The sequence below is a fragment of the Pleurodeles waltl genome, chromosome 4_2 (assembly GCF_031143425.1).
Source record: "Pleurodeles waltl isolate 20211129_DDA chromosome 4_2, aPleWal1.hap1.20221129, whole genome shotgun sequence".
Lineage (NCBI taxonomy): Eukaryota > Metazoa > Chordata > Amphibia > Caudata > Salamandridae > Pleurodeles > Pleurodeles waltl.
In genome coordinates, this window is record NC_090443.1 from 557,404,456 (window position 1) to 557,423,369 (window position 18,914).

General features: G+C 46.8%; 1 protein-coding gene across 1 annotated transcript in view; it reads left to right on the top strand.

The window, feature by feature from the left end:
• The window catches only part of F13B (coagulation factor XIII B chain), a 251,497-nt gene that overhangs the window by 205,300 nt on the left and 27,283 nt on the right, over nucleotides 1–18,914 (top strand). Inside the window, exon 10 of the mRNA XM_069232109.1 lies at nucleotides 13,785–13,964. Within this exon, the coding sequence (XP_069088210.1) occupies nucleotides 13,785–13,964 (180 nt within the window). The remainder of the gene's footprint in view (nucleotides 1–13,784; nucleotides 13,965–18,914) is intronic.

The window sequence follows — 18,914 nt, forward strand, 5'->3', positions numbered from 1 at the left end:
CCAACAGCGAGAGGTCAGAAAAAATAAGAGGAAGGAGGCAAAAAGTCAGGGGACAAACCTGCCACAAGGGCCAGGTCCAACATTGAGGGAGTCACCATTTTATGGCTATTGTAGTAGGAATATGCCTGTGTGTGTAGAGCGGTCTATGGTAGTGCTTGACGTAGGGGGTAGTATCAGTGCCCGGATTAAAGTGTGTTTCAAAGAGAGTGTTGAATCTCGTACTTCATGCAGTATTTAGTCCTGTGTAGGCACGGTATTACGCGGTAGAGTATGTTCAGGGGTGTCTGGTCTAGTAACCTTGGCTAAATCGGATAGGATGGCATCTGAGGGAGACGCTATTGGTCTATTTTCAGAGTCCTTATATGTCTTTCCTGTGCAATACTACACTGGTTTTCCAGGGGCGTGCAGCCCCATGGTAAACACACCACTAGGAGTGGACTACTAAAGTTTTCATGCTGGATGAAGAGTTCAGCCATGTTGCTTGCAGCATGAATGTTGAACTGTGGGATAGCAAAATGCCACACATTGCCAGAACTATGTCCAGTTGGAAGTGCACAAAGAGAGGCTGCAATGTTGGAGAAACAGAACTTGCTGCACTTAGGGAAATGTTGATTCCGGGCCCCAGACAGAAGCAGATATTCCAAGGGTCAGTTAGCTGACCCCCCAGAATGGCACTAGGGACATTAAAGCTGGAAGAGCCCAAATTGCCCCTCTGGTAGCCACTGCAGATGTGTAGTTGCTGCCAGACACTGGGCACTTCAAAGGACAATTCGGAGTTAGTCAAAACGTGCAAGCTATGTCTGCTGGACTCGTGGATGTTAGTTGTGAATGGATTCTGTGACTAGGCATTGTGATAAAACACTTCATTAGTGCTGCTGGCTTCTGAAGACCTTCCACAGTTATGCACATGCTACAACACTTTAGTGCTACAATCATCAGAGGCTGGGCTTTTGAAATTGGTTTGCACAGCACTACTCTATTAAATTAACTTGAATAAACTCCTCCGATGTTTGCCACATATTTCTGTATGAAGAAAGGAGACAAAAGAGAACCTATTTGTGAACATATGGGAGACATACATGATAGAGAACATAATAGACTGTGACATCTGTATTCTCATAGGATTTAGTTTTGGAACAACATGAATCCAGCGGTTCAGCAGGGAACTTCTGTAAAAGTTTTTGTCAATGTTAAATTACATTCAAAAAGGTGCCTTGTGGTTAGAGCGCAGCAGTGGATAATACGTTTAAACGTCTGTATACAGTAATGATGTGTGGTGGAACAATACCTGTGATTTTCCTTTTTGAGAGGTGAAAAGGTCGATTCTATAACCAGATGTGACTATGCAGAAAAAATAACCTTTCCAAAATCTAGTCACTTTTGAAAAATGTATGTTTCTGGCAGGTTGCGTCCTTTCCATACAATGAGTGTAGTTAACTTTGAGCCCTTGCTAGCATTATGATAAGCTTCAAATCAAAATAACTTCAAGAAAAATTAGATTTGAGTTTGAAAATCTTGGCAATCAAATGGCGAATAGCTGTAGTGTCTGTGAAGCTTCACAGTATTAGGGTGCTTTGTTATGATATGAAATAAGAACAGGCAGATGCATGTGTCCTCTACTTCCCTTAACAAAGATGTCTGCCAATCTGTTTTGACTTCCAGATTAGGAAATATTTGCAGCCCCAACAGGTCTGGAATTTTCATATGCTGCACTCACATAGGCACATCACTCATTCTACATTCATACAAGCAAACTGCTCACCTCTTACTCATAGTGGTACGCTGACTTAACCATGAATTTATGCAGACACTGCATTCACAATATACACCCAAAACTCTCCATTCACGCATATTATTCAAACTGCACTCACAGAGGTACAGAAGTTACACTACATTCACAAAACCATATTATAAGGGAACAGGCTTTTTGCAAATGCGCCCCCATTTGCCCCCATTTGAACTATTATAGGCTGGTTTTCGACTTTGAGAGTGCACTGAGGCCTACTGTCCGGAACTCAGTGACAGCGTTCTGTCCCTTTAGAACTGTTATTTTTAATTGTGTGTCCCCAATTGGCATGTTCTGACTTACTTATAAGTCCCTAGTATATGGTTGCCAGGGCATCTAAATCAGGCTGTCCACACAAGAGCTGTAGCCCTGGTTCTGCCACTGTGTTTGTGTGTGTGTGTGTGTGTGTGTGTGACAAAGTGAGAATTCGACTTCCAGCTGCCATTGCAGACTGGAGAGACAGTGCTTGCACAGCACACCCAGCTTTCCCATTGCCATTAATGACAGTGTCCCCAAGACCTATATGTGTGTACCCTCTAAGGCAGGCATATGGCATGGAGCTTTATATTGTTCAGAAAGATTTTCATACGGCTTTGCACCAAACCCAAAAAGTGTTGGTTTTGCAGAGGACAGTTAGTAGCCCCATTAGCAAATACAGGGTTAACGGCTGGCTTCCCAACTTGTCTTGCTCAAACAGCTAGCTTCAAAAGTCGCTCAACTCAGGTCCGAGTTGCTGTAGTGACTTTTATAAACTTTTACAAACTTCTCAAAAGTTTTCAAGGCTTTGATTTGTCAATGCTTGTACGCACTTAGGGCCATATTTATACTTTTTGACGCAAAACTGCGCTAACGCAGTTTTGCGTCAAAAAAATTAGCGCCGGCTAACACCATTCTGAAGCGCCATGCGGGCGCCGTATTTAATCAATGACGTTAGCCGGCGTTAGCCGCCGGCGCTGCCTGGTGTGCGTGGAAAAAAACGACGTACACCAGGCAGCGCCGGCGTAGGGGGATATGGAGCTTGGGCGCCAAAAAATGGGGCAAGTCAGGCTGAGGCAAATTTTTCGCCTCAACCCGATTTGCGCCATTTGTTTCGACTCCCAACCCCCATAGAAATGACTCCTGTCTTAGCAAAGACAGGAGTCATGCCCCCTTGCCCAATGGCCATGCCCAGGGGACTTCTGTCCCCTGGGCATGGTCATTGGGCATAGTGGCATGTAGGGGGGCACAAATCAGGCCCCCCTATGCCACAAAAAAAAAAAAAAAAAAAACCTACCCGAACTTACCTTAATGTCCCTGGGATGGGTCCCTCCAGCCTTGGGTGTCCTCCTGGGGTGGGCAAGGGTGACAGGGGGTGTCCCTGGGGGCATGGGAGGGCACCTCTGGGCTCCTTCAGAGCCCACAGGTCCCTTAACGCCTGCCTTTTCCAGGCACTAAAAAACGGCGCAAAAGCGCTGTACGTCATTTTTTTTGTCCCGCCCACTCCCGGGCGTGAATTTTGCCCGGGAGTGTAAATACGGCGCACATGCCTCGGAGTCAATTTTTTAGATGGGAACGCCTACCTTGCATCTCATTAACGCAAAGTAGGTGTCCACGTAACTTGCTGTTGTGTCAATTTTTTGTTGTGTGACTTTCTTACTCTGTTGTTTGGTGCTGTTAAATGCTTTACACATTGTTCCATTGCCAAGCCTTACTACTCAAAGCCTCCGCTACAAAGGGTTCAGCTTAAAGTTAAGTAAATGCACCTGGCTGGACCCAAGACAGTAAATGTGAGTGTACTGCATGATAAAGCCACAACTGCATCATATATTACACCCATTTTCCTACACATATTGCTCATCTTACATTGATAAAGCTCGTCACTTTTCCTCAGTGACAAAGGAACACTGTACACCTCACACTATACAGAATTCTCCCTCCTTCACTTTACACAAGACTCACCCTGCACTCGGACACATAGATCACCTTCCAGTCACACAGGCTCATCTCTCACTATAGGATCAAAAAGGCACACACCATGCACCAACATTAGCAGATACCTCACTGGACACCCACAAAGGCATATTTTTCACCTGACAATCACCCAGCATGTTCCAACCTATACTCATATAGTAACTGTTCGCTGTGCAATCACAGAGGCACAAGTCTCACCCTAAATTAAATGCAGACATTCCCCTCCCCCTGCACTCAAAGAGATATACAACTTAATAGACACCATCCACTTCACTCACCCAGTCTACAGAGAATAAAACACTCTGCTTGGATTGTCTTACTTAGAAAACTGCACTCACTTTCAACTCACTCATACACCTACCTCAAAATATACTCACCCAGATACTCCTTTCATCCTGCTCTTATCCAAAAATGCTCCCAGAATCGCTCCTCACCATGTGTAGTGTCCTGCTGGACACGTTCTAGTGTTTCTGCCAGCCACTTGGCTGAGGGCTGGTCTTCCATGCACACCCCACACCCACCCAACACAGGCGTCACCAGTCAGGTGACCCTGCCAATAAAAGGGGCCGGGCGCACGTGCCAGACACCAGTTCGTACTACCCTGCTACTGTGTCTGCGCCTCTCATTTCAGTAGCATGAGGTCCTAGGGCCTTCCACACTACATTGGTGATGAGTGAGTCTGCCCCACGCGTGAACCGGCTGCAGTTGTCTGCACAGAAAGGGCGCCAAGCCGCAAAAATGGCAAGGAGGTGAAAATGGAGACACCTGCTGCCATCTGGAGTGCGAGCAGCATAGGTGACGGGGAAAGTTGAGGAGCAGAGCGCCCTGCAGCACAGCCAAAACGGCTGCGGTCGCCAAAAATAAAGAAAGCGCTACAAAACGTGCAGTGCTGCCTTTCCCCCACCTACCCTTGTCAGCGCGCCCGCAGCGTGTAGGAAGGCTGCGCATAAACACTGAAAATTATGCTGACCTGCACCGAAGCCGAAGAAATGCCCAGGGCTGCCCCCCCATTCCACACCAAATGCCAAAAGCGTGGCCCTGCAGCATGAAGGAGGGCTGCTGGAAGACATCTGGTGCTGTCACGTACCGAGAAGTGCTGAAGAAATGGGCGCCAAACCATGGCCAGGGCCAGCCGCCCCTGCCCCCAAGAAGGTAATGCGGTCCGCAGCATGTGCCATGCTGCTGTGGCTGCGCTTTAAGGAAATGGTGCTGCCATGCACCACAAAAAAAATCCAAAAGTAGAAATGCCCAGGGCTGCCCCCACCCCAGAAATGCAGGCAACACGGCCAGCAGCGCAAAGAACGGCTGCTGCGGCCACAACGAGGAATCCACGACGGTGCTTCCATGCACCAGAAAGAGAAAGAAAAATGACCAGGACCGCCGCCCAGCTGCATGGCAATAAGGCGAGAAGGCCATGGCACGGCCGGTAGCATGGAGTAAGCTGCTGCGGTCACGTCGACAGAAGGTGCATTGGTGCAGACACGCACCAAAACTAAATGAAATACGGTGGTGCAGTCACACACCAGAGTTGTAAAATGCCAAAGGCCGCCCTCCAACAAACTTCAAAAATGGGTGCAAGGAAGGGGAGAGATGCTGACACGCACCTGAGGAAGATACAAGTGCCCGGAGCCCCCACGCCCACCTCACTGAACTCCATGCTGTCTGCCTGCCTCTTCGAGCGAGACTGTGCAGGAAAATGGACAACACATTACAAACAAGCATTTGCAATGGACTAGGGTCTTGCATTTGTCGGAGTTACAGCTGTTGTAAACTCCCAACCGGATTTTTCCTGCATTTAAAGAAAAAAACAGCGCGATCGCGCTGTACAGTTCACACAAAGTGTGTTTATTAACGTAACCGGCAAAAGTGCGATTAACGAAGCGCTCGACTTCTGCCCAGTGAGATCGCGCTCCGAAAACAGAGAAAAAGTAGTCCACAACCACAGCGAGCCTTGCATGTTTTCCGTACTTAGTCGCTGTGCTCGAGGAAGGCTAACCACGGAAAAGGCATGACGTATGCGTGCCTTCCACTAATCAAAAGAAGCGGATTCTAACAGGCTAGCCAAGTTGCCAATGAAAGACACTGACGTGACGTCGACGGGGCTCCGAGCCCTTTTCTAATACCTAAAGCGCCTCGCTAGCGATACGCATGCGCGAGCGCATGCGACGCAGGCTCGACCCTAAAAAAAAAAAAGAAGAAGAAAAGAAGACAGAAAATTGTAGATGAAGTAAAAGTGCACTTACCTGCTGCTCCTAGTGGCCAAAGTAGGTACTGCACCCTTGTTTCTGCTTTAACAGGGAAACAAGCTCTGTTGAAGAAAAGTCTACAGCAACACCCCAGAGAGTGACTGTAACGGACCAACAGCGCGCTCGTGGACAGAAACGGCGCAGAACACGGAAATGGCACAGAAGATGGAAGCGACGCGGATGACGCTGCACAGGGAAGGAGAGGACTGCAGCTGTCCCAGCCAAGCAGCAACTATGAGGAATGGACGTAAGTGCCACGTGAGGCACAAAGAGAGCGCACATGGCCTGCGCAGCCTCTGGTGGCCGTCCGCCACCACCGCCAAAAGAATGCCACATGCCCCAGCAGTGATGGGCATCACCACAGGACAGGAAAGGGACATGCCAGGCGTTAACAAAGGACACCCAGAAGTGAAAAGAAAGAGACCATGTCACGTGCGCAGGGAGCTGATTCTGAGAATGTGATGACACGGGCAAAGCCCGTGAAGATGGAGAGAGCACCCGAGAGCATGACATAACATCCAGAGTGTTTCTGCCAGCCACTCGGCTGAGGGCTGGTCTTCCATGCACACCCCACACCCACCCAACACAGGTGTCACCAGTCAGGTGACCCTGCCAATAAAAGGGGCCGGGTGCACGTGCCCGAGGTCAGTTCCTACTACCCTGCTACTGTGTCTGCGTCTCTCATTTCAGTAGCATGAGGGCCTAGGGCCCCCAACACTACACCATGCAATCACCTAGACACTCCCCTCACCGTGTACTCTAAACACATACTGCCTAACCTCAGCTTGCAATACTCACTGCTGACCCTGCAGACACAATAAACAGCACTTAAATGGAAGCCCTGTCTGCCATTGTTGGTTTCTATGCAGTGCTCACAGTTATAATGCAGAAATCCGTGAGAAGGGGCCATGATCATCCTTCCATTGATAAATCTGTCTTCAGGGAGGTACTGAGCACGATGCTCATAAAACTCATGTCAATGACCTAGGGAATGGCCTAACCTTACGAAACAAACCTTAAACGAAACATCTTTGCACTGTGTATGTGATCCCCTACCATTCTGACATAAAGTGGAGTAAGTTCAGCGAGTTTTGGAGTATTATTCTTTCAGAGTCAATCACCTCTCTTCAGCCGCATTTTGAAGTTCTGAAACCCCATAGAAAGTGAACTGAGAAAGTACATGGAGCTGGGTCAAATTAAAATTGGGACGTCATAGCATTTGCTGGGAAAAACAGCTATCATTTACATGCCAAATGTATCTTTTATTGTTTATGATCAAAATATTACAGTCATTTAATTGTGAAATATCTTGTGGCTGCTGTGAGAAATTGCCCGTTTCCAAATGTAAAGCAATAGCTTTAGTTCAAGTGACACAACAAAAAACTAATTTCAAATAACTTTCACTTTTATCTGACACAATGACTTGTCGGGTACAGGCAAAAACACTGTGAGGCATATTTATAAGCCCCTAGCGCCACCTTGTTGCACCTTTGCGGCATTTATTTCGACGCAAATGTGGTGTTAGTGTGGAAATTTCCCTAATCGCCATATTTACAAAGTGGTGCAAGGCTTGCATTGCGCCACTTTGTGAATCCTTGCATCACATTATGCCTGTGCCAGGCAGAGCAGGTGTTAAAAGCAGGCATACCATTATTAATGAGTAAATTTGCAAATGACAAATGGTTATTAACAGATCACCAAAATTACAAACTCAAATCATTCAGATTAGTAATAAATGTATAATCCCCTTGTGATTGCATAGTTTGGTATAATCCAAAACAAGTCAAAATAGCAAATTCAGAGAAAAGTTATTCAAAGATTGGAGTATGCAAATCGAATTGTTAGTTTCCCTTGGAGGATTATGCCCTGTTTGAAGATGAGGATTCAAATGAGGTTGGATAATTTAGAGTAGCTGGTGTCAGCAAGTAAAGCCTCTAAAAGGCAGAATCTCATTGAGTAGTGGCAAAGTAGACAAAAGAGTAGGAAGGGTCATCTGCTTTCAAGCAAGTGGGAAGGCAATGTGAATCTAACTCAGAAGTGCACAATTAAACATCCACATTCTAGAGCAGGGGTCTTCAAACTGGGGGGTGGGGCCCCCTAGGGGGGCCTCAAGTGATCCCAGGGGGGGGCGCAAGGCTCTGACCAAAAGATGTACTATAGAGCTAACAGGGATTTGTTTTGAGCACAAACATGTTATTGCATTTTCAAAAAGGTAACAGTACTTAACTGCAATGTTTAAATAAGTCTAGACATATTTAAACATTGGCAGCTTTAAAAAATAATTGTGAAAAATTCTGAGGGGTGGGACCTATGGTTTTTATTTTTCACCTGGGGGGCGCGGCATTAAAGAGTTTGGAGACCCCTGTTCTAGGGTGAACTACAACACTCATCGGTTCCCAAGAAGTTGGGACCAATCCCAATCCAGCATTTAAGTGTCGGCCTCCTTCCCAACATCACACAAAGAAAGCTTACAGCTGCCCAGCTGCACAGCCTCCAGGGGATATTGTGTGCAGGCTGGTACATTACGGTCAAGCCGTCCCGGGCACAGATGCAAACAACACATTATCGACTTTTGGTGAAAGTATCAATAAAAAACATGTAACCTAAAACAGCTAGCACAATTCATTATTCACACTAGAGCAGTATAGAGGTTGGCTCCTGAAACAAAGAATGAGATAACACACAATTCAATTTAAACCTTAGCATGAGTTGTCAAACTGAGGCCTACATTAATTACAGCTACGTAAACATGAACATCATTTAACTATGGTTAATTATACCACATGAATCACTAAATATGATCAAATGTTAACATAATTTCACCCTTTATATGTGAATAATTTTAGTAAGCATTAGTACATTTTTTAGCAAAAAGAAAAATAGTGACTATGAGTCATAAAAGCTATAGTTTCATATTCCAAAAAGGAACCCGTAGCAAGCATGGAGATGAGGTCTGCTGTACACACCCTGAATCTGCATGTATGATGAGGAAGGGAGGGAGATCTCCTAGACCCCTGAGGTACACAAAGTATTTTGCTTGCACCCATACCGGCAAGGGCTTCATATACACCCAGATAGCCTAGTCTCATGTCTAGAAAAGCTGTGTTCTGCCACACCAAGACTGAGATTTACAAAAAGGTGAGACACACTGTCTTGCACCTTTCAGTGGTGAGGAGTCTCCCGGTAGTTGGTGCTGTAGCCCCTGGACACCTTGTGCATCTGCTTCCCAGCCGTTGCTTCCTCCTCACAGAGTTCTTGTTGGATTCTGTTCCTAGCCCCTGCTGCCTTATTTCAGGACTCTTGCCACACAGCATAACCAGCTCTATTCTCTGATCCTCCTCAGGAATTTTTCCACTAACCATCTCTCTGTAGGAAGCAGGCATTGACCCCCCCCCCACACACTTCTAACCTCTCATCCAGGGCTACCCTTTCTAGTTGCCTAGCCCTTTTAGCTCTCCAAAGAGTTTTGGCCAGATGTGAGGGGAGAAATCTATGAGCAGGAGAGAGGAGGGCAGCTGCAAGATGAACTTCTGGTCCAATGTAAAAATCCAAACACAGCCAAGGGAAAGAGGAACCAAAGTGCTACTGCTCTGCCAGCAAGGCAAGGTGTGTCAGGTACTACCTCTGTTCATTTTACCCTATAGAGACTCTACTTTTGTAGTGTCCATGGTACTACTGCCCGGTGTGTCAGAACAGTCTGGCCTGCCTCTGTGTGCACCAAACTGGGAAGGTTTTTCATAATGTTCATCCTGACCATGAGTCCAAGAGGGCTGTGTTATCAAGAGGTTGCAAAAATTCAGGGTGTGAGGTACCCACTATGCTATTAAAGAGCAGTGGGTGAGACTGCAAGGTAGCAGTGAATTGAGGCGTAGCTGGTTGGAGGATAGCATCCACTCACTGTGTGTCAGTCTCCTGCTGACCTCTGTTGGTCTCTTCCAATCAGCTGTGCCATAGCACACAACAATGAGTGGCTCTGGAGAACATGGAAACCAGGAACTTGGAGGAGAAGGACTCCTCAATATATGACACATCATGATCATTGTAGTTCTCCTTCTTTTTGGCAATGCTTTTATTGCAGCTGAGACTGGCTGAGGTCTGCCCTGGGACTGCACTGGCAATCTGGAAACTGCTCTTCTTGGGCTCCATTGGCTACAGCAAGGGCTGCATGCTCAGACATGGGGGAGGCTGGGGGCCTAGTAGGTTAATTTTACCCCCCTGAAGGGGATGCTCTCCTTCCTTGGTACTGTGGACTCTAACTGTGCGATGTTCCTCACTTCAGAGGAATATTTGGCTGCTCCATAATGTCCCAGGCAGGCGGCCAAGCCCTGTGGGTGTCCGGACCAAGCCATGTTGGAAATGCATATCACTCATTGTATCACAATGTTGCGTTTCTGTGCCACAAATACCTTAGGAGAGGGGGCAACCCTCTCACTCAATAGTATGACAAAGGAGAGTTTTCAGCCAGAGCATTTTGTTTTCATGTGGCAGCCTTAATTGGTGAAAGGAACCCTGTATGAGCCAACAGGGGTGCAGTACAAGCACTCTTTTCATTGCAGGACATAACTACTGCTTAATCGAAAGCCGTGGTCAACATTCCAGCGTGTGGGAGGAGCCATAAGTCTCTCAGTAGTACCACTTAAAGCTTTTAGGGGCATAGTTACAAGCCCCTTGTGCCACCTTTGAGTCACTTTTGTGATTCAACTGTAGCACAGACCTTGAAATCATATCTATGATGCCATGCAAAGCCACTTTGCGTGGCTTTGAATGGCCTCATAGACATGGAGTAAGGCAAGGCAGCACTAATCGCTGCGTTGCCTTAATCTGAGTTAGGAAGGAGTTCCAAGGGCATCGCAGTGGGTGTTCCCATGCAACATCCTTGGATTTTGATGCATCCCCAGATTTACAAGACATTGTATTCCTGGGAATGCGCCAAAACCTTACACCCCCCCAGGGGAGGAGCAACGAGGTGCAAGGGTGCCTGCATTGGTTCTCAGCTGCCAAAATGGCACCAGCGCAGGGAGAAGGACTGGCATGCGCTGTATTGTATAGATACTTGGCATTCCTGTCCTTTCCCTTCGACCCAGGGCAGCGCAGCATGGTGACTTGCACTGCCTTGCGCCAAAAGCCAATTAAAATGGGCCTTAGTCTGTTGATTACAAAACTTCTAGGCATGCTGCACTATCAAGCATGACCTAAACATTTTAGAGGAGCAGCTCCATTTATTGAAATAGAAAAACAAACCACTTGGTATGTGATGAAGAATACCTCCATCAGCTCAAGTAAGCAAAATGGGCCAGATATACCAAACAGTTTTGCGATTGCAAAAACTGCATTTTGGTATGTATCAAATCCAATTTGCGATTCAGTAACTTGTTACAGAATCGCAAATTGGATTTGCGACTACATAATGATTTGGCATTAGGAGGGGGCGTGTCAAGGGCGTGTCTTCTTAATACCAAATCGCAGAGGTATGTATGATTGTTTTGTGACCGTGAATGCGGTCGAAAAACAATCGCAGTTACCACCAATTTCAAATTGGTGGTAACCCATTCGCATTCCCCTTTGTGAATGCATGCGAAAACATTTTTTAAGAGCAGGCAGTGGTCCCACGGACCACTGCCTACTCTTAAAAAATGAAAAGAAAACTTTTTATTTTTCGTTTTTAAACGCATCCCATTTTCCTTAAGGAAAACGTGATGTTTTAAAAAATAATATTTGCTTTATTGAAAAGCAATCACAGACATGGTGGTCTGCTGAGCCCAGCAGGCCACCATCCCTGTGATTGTAGCCATTCGCAATGGGTTGCAAATTGCGACCTACCTCATGAATATTAATGATGTAGGCCCATTTGTGAGCCCTTGCGGATCGCTATATGAAACTCCTGGAGTTTCATACATTTCAATAGCGATTACTTAATTACGATTCGCAAAAAATCACAATTTGGTCATCGTTATTGGAAAACTTGATACATCTGGCCCAATATTTTCAGAGGCAAAATAGGAGAGGGATTTTCGACTGACAAATTACTGAACTTATGTAAACACTTTGCCCCCAAGAGGACCTCTTTGATGGAACAAAATGCAGTGCAATCGATTTCATCACTATTAATATAAAGTCCAAAGGTTGCTTCTTAATTGTCATTAAATAATTAGATTTATTGTTTAATTTCCGCATCAAATAAATGAAATTACCCAGCTCTCTGTCTCTTTCCCTCTCTCCTTCTCTGTCTCCCTCTCTCTTTCTTCATCTTTTTATGATGTCATATTCCTACTTGGTTACTGAAAAATAGAAAATAAAGTAGATTGATAGGTCTTTGTAAGTTTAGGCCTAACTGTGTTTGTCTAAATGTCCCTGCTTAGTTTCCTCTCAGGTCTTGCTATGTTAGTCATTCATACTTTTGCTGCACTATTTTGTGTTTATTATTTTTAAGCATTCATATGCTTAACAATTTAGTTTTGTGGTATACGTAACCCAGACATCAACATCACCTTCAGACACTAGTTTTCATTTGTGAGTAAAAGCCTTCTCAGTTCATGAACCAGTATCTATGCATGTACTGATAAAGTTCAGCTTGAAAAGCGGCAGATCTTGTGTATCACTGGCATTGTGTGTCTAGATAAAATAAGCCACCCAATAGTGTTAGATTGTGAGGATCGAGGTAGAAAGAGAAAGCACTTTGGAGAGGACATACTTGCCTCATCCTGTCTACTCTGCCCGTGACAACACCAAGAGATGTCCTGTGTCTGAACAGACACTACTAAGGATGGAGAAGAAGCACATGGCATTTAGGGGCATATTTATACTCTGTTTGCGCCGAATGTGAGTCACAAATTTTGACGCACATTCAGAGCAAACCTTGCCCCATATTTAAACTTTGAAACCCGAGCTCGCGGACGTCAAAATTCCTCCGTGTGAGTCATTTTCTGGATGCGGGAAACTGCCTTGCGTTAATGACATGCAAGGTAGGCGTTCCCACCCAAAAAATGACTTTAAGGCCTGTGTGCCTTATTTATACTCCTGCGTCATTTTCACGCACAGGTGAGTGTGGGCTTTAAAAAACGTCGCACATCCTGATGTGCACCGTTTTTTAACGCCTGGGTCAGGGCAGGCGTTAATGGATCTGTGGGCTTACTTCCATGGACTCTGACCATGGAAAGAGTCCAGAAGTGCACTTCCCTGCTCCCAGGGACACCCCCTGCCACCCTTGCCCACCCCTGGAGGACACCCATGGATGGGGGGACCCATCCCAGGTAAGTACAGTTAAGTTGAGGTAAGTTTTTTTATTTATTTTTTTAAATGGCATGGGGGCCCTAATTTGGGCCCCCCTACATGCCACTATGCCCAATGGCCATGCCCATGTCCCCTGGGCATGGCCATTGGGCAAGGGGGCATGACTCTTGTCTTTGCTAAGACAGGAGTCATTTCAATGGGGGTTGTACATCATAAAATGGCGCAAGTCCGGTTTGAGGCATGATTTTTGCCTCAAACCTGACTTGCACCATTTTTTGACGCACATCTCCCATTTTCCCGTACGCCGGCGCTGCCTGGTTTGAGACATTTTTTTTACTCTAACCAGTCCGCAGCGCCGGTAAAGACCAGCTAAAGAGAAAATATGATTCCCAAGGAAGATGCTGGTGTATTTGGAAGATATTAAGGAGAGACTGTGTGGGATAGGGTGTTCTAACTTCTGGGTGAAAATAAGCTGTCATTGAGTTAAGAACAGTTTTTGTAAACACATACTGATACAATAATTAGTCCAACAGTTTAAAAATTCCCTTTTTGCCAATCCTGTGTCTTGCTAGGTGTTGAGGAAAGCTGTGGATCACCACCAACCATTCAGAATGGAGTCATTCAATCAGAACTGGCAAGCTACAGCACAGGATCCTCAGTTGACTACTCCTGCTTTGAACGCCATTTCCTGCAAGGATCTAGGACAATCTATTGCAAGAATGGACAATGGACCACACCACCAGCCTGTATAGGTAAGGATGAAGAGCCATTTTAAAATGCCTGAGGAAAAAAGTATCACCTATGTTTTAACTTGTGCAAGGACAGCATAACACCAAATTAGTAATAGTCTTTCCTTGTCTAGTATTTTGCACTTCTGTAGCGCTTTGCTGCCACTTGTGTAACCTGAAACATTCTTACCTCACTCCGTAAAAGAAAATATATACATTCGCAGCTACTGAAACACCCAACAAGTAGTTCCCCAGTCCCTTTAAATCTTAACAAACATAGCAATATGATCATACAGGTCATTCCTAGCCATCGTCATTGCATCATTCACAAAAATTAGGATTTTCCGAGCTACATCACTGTTTCATGATAAAAGAATCAACAAAAGATGGAACAATGTCGAACGAGTATTGGTACCCCAACGGGTCCAGCCTGTCTATAAGACCTACATCAGGAATATGGTGGAAACATTACTTCATGCACATCAATCAATCAATCTACTTGACCTAAGACAAAAAGGCAGCGATCAAAAAACAAACCATTTATGGACTATTGTGGATTTCTGAAGGCTGTACATCTGTGAACTCGACTCTACTTTTTACATTAATTCGGGTGATTACAGGGCCACAAAGAGTGCCCACTTCCCGTTAGACTTCAGCAACATCAGAGCAAGGCAGCGTTTTTTAAATTACCCCAGCCCCGCCCCGCCGCCCAACCCCTCCACTTACTTTGTTATGTGTGATTGGGGCTGGGAAATCTTATTTCTGGCAGGATAGACTCTCTCTCAGTAAATGCGTGCGGATTTCCGAAACACTGTTTTTGGGCTTTCATGGTGCCCCTGATTATTGCTTTCATGCGCCGATTTGCATAAGCGTTTTAGGCTCAGGTTTTCGGTGTTTAAAATTGCAACCATAGAGCATTAACTTTTAATATTATGGAATACTGTCCTCATGTGGGTTTTAGTTGTATTGAAACCGATTTAAAGATATTATCGTGAAGTTCCTTCATGTTAAAATAAACAATGCAGGCACTTTTCTCAGGTACATTTGAGGTCCTTGCAAATCCTATTTAAAGCAGGCTTTTGGTCTATGGTTGTCATTATTCTAGGGATAGAGATGATGAGGCTCATGATCAAACTTGCAAAAGACAAGATTCTTCATTTTCGGTGCCTCTTCCGGGGGCGTTTTGACCTATTTTATGACTACAGGCAGTATTTAATTGCCTCTTTGACAGATGCACTTCACACTTCTAAGGATAAGGGTGATATTGTTCTAACTCTTCTTTTGATGTGTCCTCCCATTCTTCTACTTCTTTGTGGCCATCCACTGAAAATGACCATGAGGTTCAGGTTTATGATTTCACTCATAAGAGTAAATGAATAAAAAAATGTGAACTTTGTTCTTTATTTAGGTACCTGGGTGATAATCCTAATATTCCAATGGAAGATGGTGTAGCTCTCGGTTATTTAATCAATTGCAGTTTTATCCTTCTACATGTTTAGCTTTGAATAGAATATTAGCTATGAATAGAGAGGTCCTGGATCTTTTGTTATGTGAGTGGATAAACCCATATAAAGCTAACCTCCCTGAGTTTGTCACCAAATTATATCCTTTGGCTAAGGACGATGTTGAGAATCTTTCTGCAATTAAGATTGATTAGATGTTGGCCAATTTGGGGGGGCGCTCTTCTGATGCTTCTGAAGAAGTTCCTGCATCTGACTTTGTGGACAGGAAGGTAGAATCTTCATGAAAGAAGAGTTTTTCTGGACTTCATTTTGCTTTGAGGGTGGCAATCTGTGCAGTCTATGTGTCTCAGTCAATAGTTAAAGATTTCAACACTATAACTGCTGCCATTCAAGAGGGGAGGGAGTGTTCCGATTTTTTTTTTGGAATTACAGATTACATTTCTCTCTGAAGTTTTATGTGATGTCAGTAAAGTTTCTTCTTCCTCTTTTGCTTCCAATGTAGCAGCTAGGTGCCAGATATACTTGAGAGATTGGAAGGTAGATGGTGGTCAGAAATCTAGGTTATTGCATATGCCTTTTGTAGGCAATAAATTATTTGGTGATGAGCTGGTGGATTGACTTAAAGGAGCTTTTAAAAATCAAAAGCATGCACACTTACATAGAGCACAATCTAAGCCTAATGTTTCTCATAAACTTATGAGCGTTAGATGTCAGAAATGATTTTGGTTTAATTTCCAAGCAAACAGAAATAGACCTAATCAGCCCTTCTCTGGCAAAGGCCAGTCCTCAAAACCTCTGCTGCCCCCACCACAGGCTAGGAAGTGCTCCTGACTTTGCCAATTTGCCTGTCGGAGGGCCCTTCTCCTTTTTTCTGCAGAAGTGGCAAAGTGATGTTTCAGAAACCTGGGTTTGTTTCAGATATTAGAAAAAGGGTACATGTCGGAATTCGAAAAGCTCCCTTCAGATATGGGTTTAGTTCAGGTTTCAGTTTCAAATGACATAGAAGAGACTATGGTGGTCATTACAAACCTGGCGGTCGGTGTTAAAGCGGCAGTAAAACCGCCAACAGGCCAGCGGTAAAAAAAATGGAATCACGACCGTGGTGGAAACCGTCAACATAGATAGCCACTTTAACACTCCGACCGCCACGGCGGTACAAACAAACACCGTGGCGGTAACCGCCAACAGACAGGCGGAACACAATGTACGGCCCACACTATTACAACCCACCAATCCGCCACCTTTTCCGGGGCGGATTCACCGCGAACAAAAACACGGCGGAAAGACGAATTGGAAGGGAAAACGCTCACCTGTACACACCCCACGAGGAATCAGGACGCCATGGAGCCCGAGCTCCAGATTCTGCCAGCCTTTTTCTTCCTGCTCCTCTACCAGGAGCACGAACGCCGGCGGAAAAGACAACGGTGAGTACTGCACCTACGACACAGGGGAGGGGAGAGGGAAAAAACAGTGACACACCCACGCAACACCCCCACCCCCACCCTCACCCATTACAACACAGACACAAATACATATTGATACATAACCGTTACACCCCCCACCCCCCACCCTTGAAGAATGCAAGGACAAAAGGAAATGAGTCGAATAATTGTGATATATTCAATTACATACATCAATTTTTTTTACAAATATATACATTTATACTATATACAATTATATACACCAAGAACACAAGTCCAAGGGATTCCACCATCATAGTCCGTGGATCACTGGGCCCAAAAGGCATGGGTGAGTCTCACACTCAATACCCGAACAAGACGGAGAGAACACTGCAGGGGCATCAGTTAGAAATAAAACAGGCACCTCAGGGGGAAGGGAAGGGGTGGGCACCTCAGCCGTTTGAGTGCACAACGCCAAATCCACGAGGGGGCTCCATGCCCACTGTTCAATCCTGGGGAGTGCAAAGCCACAGTCTCTAAAGTCTCTACAGTGGGTGGTTTGCCCACTGTTCAATCCTGGGGAGTGCCAAGCCACTGTCTCTCAAGTGGATAACATTCTCCACTGGTTTCTGGAGGGGGCCTTGTGCCCAGAGTGCTTCATTCTGCCAAGGACAGAGGTAGTGGATGTAACTCTTCACTGGTTCTGGAGGGGAACTTGTGCCCAGAGTGCTTCATCCTGCCAAGGACTGAGGTTGTGGATGTATCTCTCTACTGGTTCTGGAGGGGGCCTTGTGCCCAGAGTGCTTCATCCTGCCCGTGGCGGATTCAGTAGCGTCGGAATCATTGGCGCTCACTGGCCTGCGGTGCTGCTTGCTGCGGTGTCCTGGGCAGCGGTTTAGCTGATGGTGGTCTTGTCCTGGCCTGCGGTGCTGCTGCCGGCGGTGTCCTGGGCACCGTTCAGCTGGTGGCGGTGTCCTGGGCAGCGGTTCAGCTGCTGGCGGTGTCCTGGGCAGCGGTTCAGCTGCTGGCTGTCCTGTCTTTGGCAGCGGGCTGGTGGTGGTTGCCTCCTGGGCAGCGGGGCTGCTGCTGGCGGTCCTGTCTGTGGCAGCGGGGCTGCTGCTGGCGGTCCTGTCTTTGGCAGCGGGGCTGCTGGCGGTCGCCTCCTGGGCAGGGGGGCTGCTTCTGGTGGCCCTGTCTTTGGCAGCGGGGCTGCTGGCAGTCGCTGCAGTCCTGTCTTTGGCAGCGGGCTGCTGGCAGTCGCCTCCTGGGTTGCGGGGCTGCTGCTGGCGGTCCTGTCTATGGCTGCGCGGCTGCTGGCGGTCGCCTCCTCTTTGGCAGCGGGGCTGCTGGCGGTCGGCTCCTGGGCAGCGGGGCTGCTGCTGGCGGTCCTGTCTTTGGCAGTCTGGCTGCTGGCGGTCGCCTCCTGGGCAGTGGGGCTGCTGGCGGTCGTCTCCTGGGCAGCGGGGCTGCTGCTGGCGGTCGTCTCCTGGGCAGCGGGGCTGCTGCTGGCGGTCTTCCCCTGGGCAGTGGGGCTGCTGGCGGTCTTGTCCGCCGTGCTGATCTTCCCAGACTTGCCAGTTTTACTGTGCCCCTTCCCCACCTTGGAAGGTGTCGCAGCTGTCTACACACTCCCAACTGGACCCCTGGGAGCGGCTTTGGTGGCTGATTTCTTTCCCCTCTCCCGCCGGGCACTGGCCAACATTTGATGCTTGACAGGTGGGGGACTGTCTGTGCTGTGGCTCCTTGCCACACTGGATGCCCTGCTGCCTGGTGCACTCCATAATCCGTTGACTACTGGCACCACTGGTCCCGCCGATGTTGTGGCTGAGGTGCTAGGTTGGGACCTGGAGAGTCAGGCCCTAGGAGACTGAAGGGGTGGGGGAGGTGAGGGAAAGAGGTCAAGGCTGGCCAGGAAAAGTTTCTTAGGAACACTGGGACGGGTAGCTGGAGGGGGTTTGGGAGTCGAGGAAGAGGTTGTGGTTGTAGGAGGTGTATGTTTGCTGACTTTGGGTGAAGGTGCATGTGCTGGAGGCTGTCATGAGGTGGATGGGTGTGTGGCTGCGTTTGTGTACCTTGGGAGGTGGCCTCACAGACACACTGAGAGAGGACAC